Source organism: Micropterus dolomieu, linkage group LG04 (genome assembly GCF_021292245.1).
Source record: "Micropterus dolomieu isolate WLL.071019.BEF.003 ecotype Adirondacks linkage group LG04, ASM2129224v1, whole genome shotgun sequence".
NCBI lineage: Eukaryota > Metazoa > Chordata > Actinopteri > Centrarchiformes > Centrarchidae > Micropterus > Micropterus dolomieu.
This window is the reverse complement of record NC_060153.1, coordinates 33,844,788-33,848,426: the sequence shown is the minus strand read 5'-3', so window position 1 is coordinate 33,848,426 and position 3,639 is coordinate 33,844,788. Positions and strand designations below refer to the sequence as shown.

The window sequence follows — 3,639 nt, the reverse complement described above, 5'->3', positions numbered from 1 at the left end:
TTTATGACAGTTTGTTACAGTTTGGAACAGTTTATGACAGTTTGGAACAGTTTATGACAGTTTGTTACAGTTTGGAACAGTTTATGACAGTTTGGGACAGTTTATGACAGTTTGGAACAGTTTATGACAGTTTGTTACAGTTTGGAACAGTTTATGACAGTTTGGAACAGTTTATGACAGTTTATGACAGTTTGGAACAGTTTATGACAGTTTGGGACAGTTTATGACAGTTTGTTACAGTTTGGAACAGTTTGTGACAGTTTGGAACAGTTTGGAACAGTTTGGGACAGTTTATGACAGTTTATGACAGTTTGGAACAGTTTGGAACCGTTTGGGACAGTTTGGGACAGTTTATGACAGTTTGGAACAGTTTGGGACAGTTTGGGACAGTTTGGGACAGTTTATGACAGTTTATGACAGTTTGGAACAGTTTGGGACAGTTTGGGACAGTTTGGGACAGTTTATGACAGTTTGGAACAGTTTGGAACCGTTTGGAACCGTTTGGGACAGTTTGGGACAGTTTATGACAGTTTGGAACAGTTTGGGACAGTTTGGGACAGTTTGGGACAGTTTATGACAGTTTGGAACAGTTTGGAACCGTTTGGGACAGTTTGGGACAGTTTATGACAGTTTGGAACAGTTTGGGACAGTTTGGGACAGTTTATGACAGTTCATGACAGTTTGGGACAGTTTGGAATAATTTATGACAGTTTGGGACAGTTTATGACAGTTTGGAACAGTTTGGAACAGTTTGGAATAATTTATGACAGTTTATGACAGTTTGGAACAGTGTGGGACAGTTTGGGACAGTTTGTGACAGTTTATGACAGTTTGGAACAGTTTGAGACAGTTTGGGACAGTTTATGACAGTTTATGACAGTTTGGAACAGTTTGGAACAGTTTGGAATAATTTATGACAGTTTATGACAGTTTATGACAGTTTATGACAGTTTGGAACAGTTTGGAACAGTTTGGAACAGTTTGGAATAATTTATGACAGTTTATGACAGTTTGGAACAGTGTGGGACAGTTTGGGACAGTTTGTGACAGTTTATGACAGTTTGGAACAGTTTGAGACAGTTTGGGACAGTTTATGACAGTTTATGACAGTTTGGAACAGTTTGGAACAGTTTGGAATAATTTATGACAGTTTATGACAGTTTATGACAGTTTATGACAGTTTGGAACAGTTTGGAACAGTTTGGAACAGTTTGGAATAATTTATGACAGTTTATGACAGTTTGGAACAGTGTGGGACAGTTTGGGACAGTTTGTGACAGTTTATGACAGTTTGGAACAGTTTGAGACAGTTTGGGACAGTTTATGACAGTTTATGACAGTTTGGAACAGTTTGGAACAGTTTGGAATAATTTATGACAGTTTATGACAGTTTATGACAGTTTATGACAGTTTGGAACAGTTTGGAACAGTTTGGAACAGTTTGGAATAATTTATGACAGTTTATGACAGTTTGGAACAGTGTGGGACAGTTTGGGACAGTTTGTGACAGTTTATGACAGTTTGGAACAGTTTGAGACAGTTTGGGACAGTTTATGACAGTTTGGAACAGTTTGGAACCGTTTGGGACAGTTTGGGACAGTTTATGACAGTTTGGGACAGTTTATGACAGTTCATGACAGTTTGGGACAGTTTGGAATAATTTATGACAGTTTGGGACAGTTTATGACAGTTTATGACAGTTTGGAACAGTTTGGAACAGTTTGGAATAATTTATGACAGTTTATGACAGTTTAGAACAGTTTGGGACAGTTTGGGACAGTTTATGACAGTTTATGACAGTTTGGGACAGTTTGGAACAGTTTGGAACAGTTTGGAATAATTTATGACAGTTTATGACAGTTTATGACAGTTTGGGACAGTTTGGAACAGTTTATGACAGTTTGGGACAGTTTATGACAGTTTGGAACAGTTTGGGACAGTTTATGACAGTTCATGACAGTTCATGACAGTTTGGAACAGTTTGGGACAGTTTATGACAGTTTGGGACAGTTTGGGACAGTTTATGACAGTTTATGACAGTTTATGACAGTTTGGAACAGTTTGGGACAGTTTGGGACAGTTTATGACAGTTTGGGACAGTTTATGACAGTTTGGAACAGTTTGGAACAGTTTGGGACAGTTTGGGACAGTTTATGACAGTTTGGAACAGTTTGGAACAGTTTATGACAGTTTGGAACAGTTTATGACAGTTTATGACAGTTTGGAACAGTTTGGGACAGTTTGGGACAGTTTATGACAGTTTATGACAGTTCATGACAGTTTATGACAGTTTGGAATAATTTATGACAGTTTGGGACAGTTTGGGACAGTTTGGGACAGTTTATGACAGTTCATGACAGTTTATGACAGTTTGGAATAATTTATGACAGTTTGGGACAGTTTATGACAGTTTGGAATAATTTATGACAGTTTGGGACAGTTTGGGACAGTTTATGACAGTTCATGACAGTTTATGACAGTTTGGAATAATTTATGACAGTTTGGGACAGTTTATGACAGTTTGGAACAGTTTATGACAGTTTGGAATAATTTATGACAGTTTGGGACAGTTTATGACAGTTTGGGACAGTTTATGACAGTTTGTTACAGTTTATGACAGTTTGGAACAGTTTGGAACAGTTTGGAATAATTTATGACAGTTTATGACAGTTTATGACAGTTTGGAACAGTTTGGGACAGTTTGGGACAGTTTATGACAGTTCATGACAGTTTATGACAGTTTGGAATAATTTATGACAGTTTGGGACAGTTTATGACAGTTTGGGACAGTTTATGACAGTTTGTTACAGTTTGGGACAGTTTGGGACAGTTTGGGACAGTTTATGACAGTTCATGACAGTTTATGACAGTTTGGAATAATTTATGACAGTTTGGGACAGTTTATGACAGTTTGGGACAGTTTATGACAGTTTGTTACAGTTTGGGACAGTTTATGACAGTTTGTTACAGTTTGTAACGCCTCTGTAAAAATGCCCATGACGGCGTTGTTCTTTCTGTGAAGGTGAGGAAAGCTCGTAACAGACGGCAGGAGTGGAACCTGATGGCGTACGACAAGGAGCTCCGCCCAGACGCTCGAGTGACACCGTCACCTTACCACACCTCTGACGGCTCAATGTCACCGGACAGGTACACTTCTTGTTTCACCCCCTTCAGTGTAAAAGGGACAATTTAACAGAGCTGCATCAGTTAAATGTTTGTTATGGTTCTGTAGGTCGGGGATGTCAGACGACCCCTCCTTCCCCGCCAGCCCTCACCTTGACGCCCAGGCGCATAATGGGAAGGATCATGTCACCGCGGCAACAGGTCAGACTCAGTCGTTGGACCGCGCGCTCCGACCTGCCTCTGCCTCCTCTGCAGTCGCCACGACAACCACCCGGCAGCACTCACTGGGCCGCAACCAGCCGCATCGCCACCACCACCCACCGGCCAATCAGAACGGAGCAAGGACCAATGCCACCAAGGAGGCCAAGTACACACACACACACACACACACACACACACACACACACACAGTTCCCTCGTCTGACTCGTGTTTGACCTTTGACCTCCGTCTCTCTTCAGTGACCATCAGATCCCTCCGGCCCCCCCCCCCCCCCCCCCCCCCCCCCCCCCCCCCCC

General features: G+C 41.4%; 1 protein-coding gene across 1 annotated transcript in view; it reads left to right on the top strand.

Annotated features, from left to right (window-relative positions):
- LOC123969773 (wiskott-Aldrich syndrome protein family member 3-like) overlaps positions 1-3,639 on the top strand; it is a 16,300-nt gene that overhangs the window by 9,508 nt on the left and 3,153 nt on the right. The window contains exons 7-8 of the mRNA XM_046047433.1: positions 3,023-3,147; positions 3,233-3,490. Coding sequence (XP_045903389.1) covers positions 3,023-3,147; positions 3,233-3,490 — 383 coding nt within the window. The remainder of the gene's footprint in view (positions 1-3,022; positions 3,148-3,232; positions 3,491-3,639) is intronic.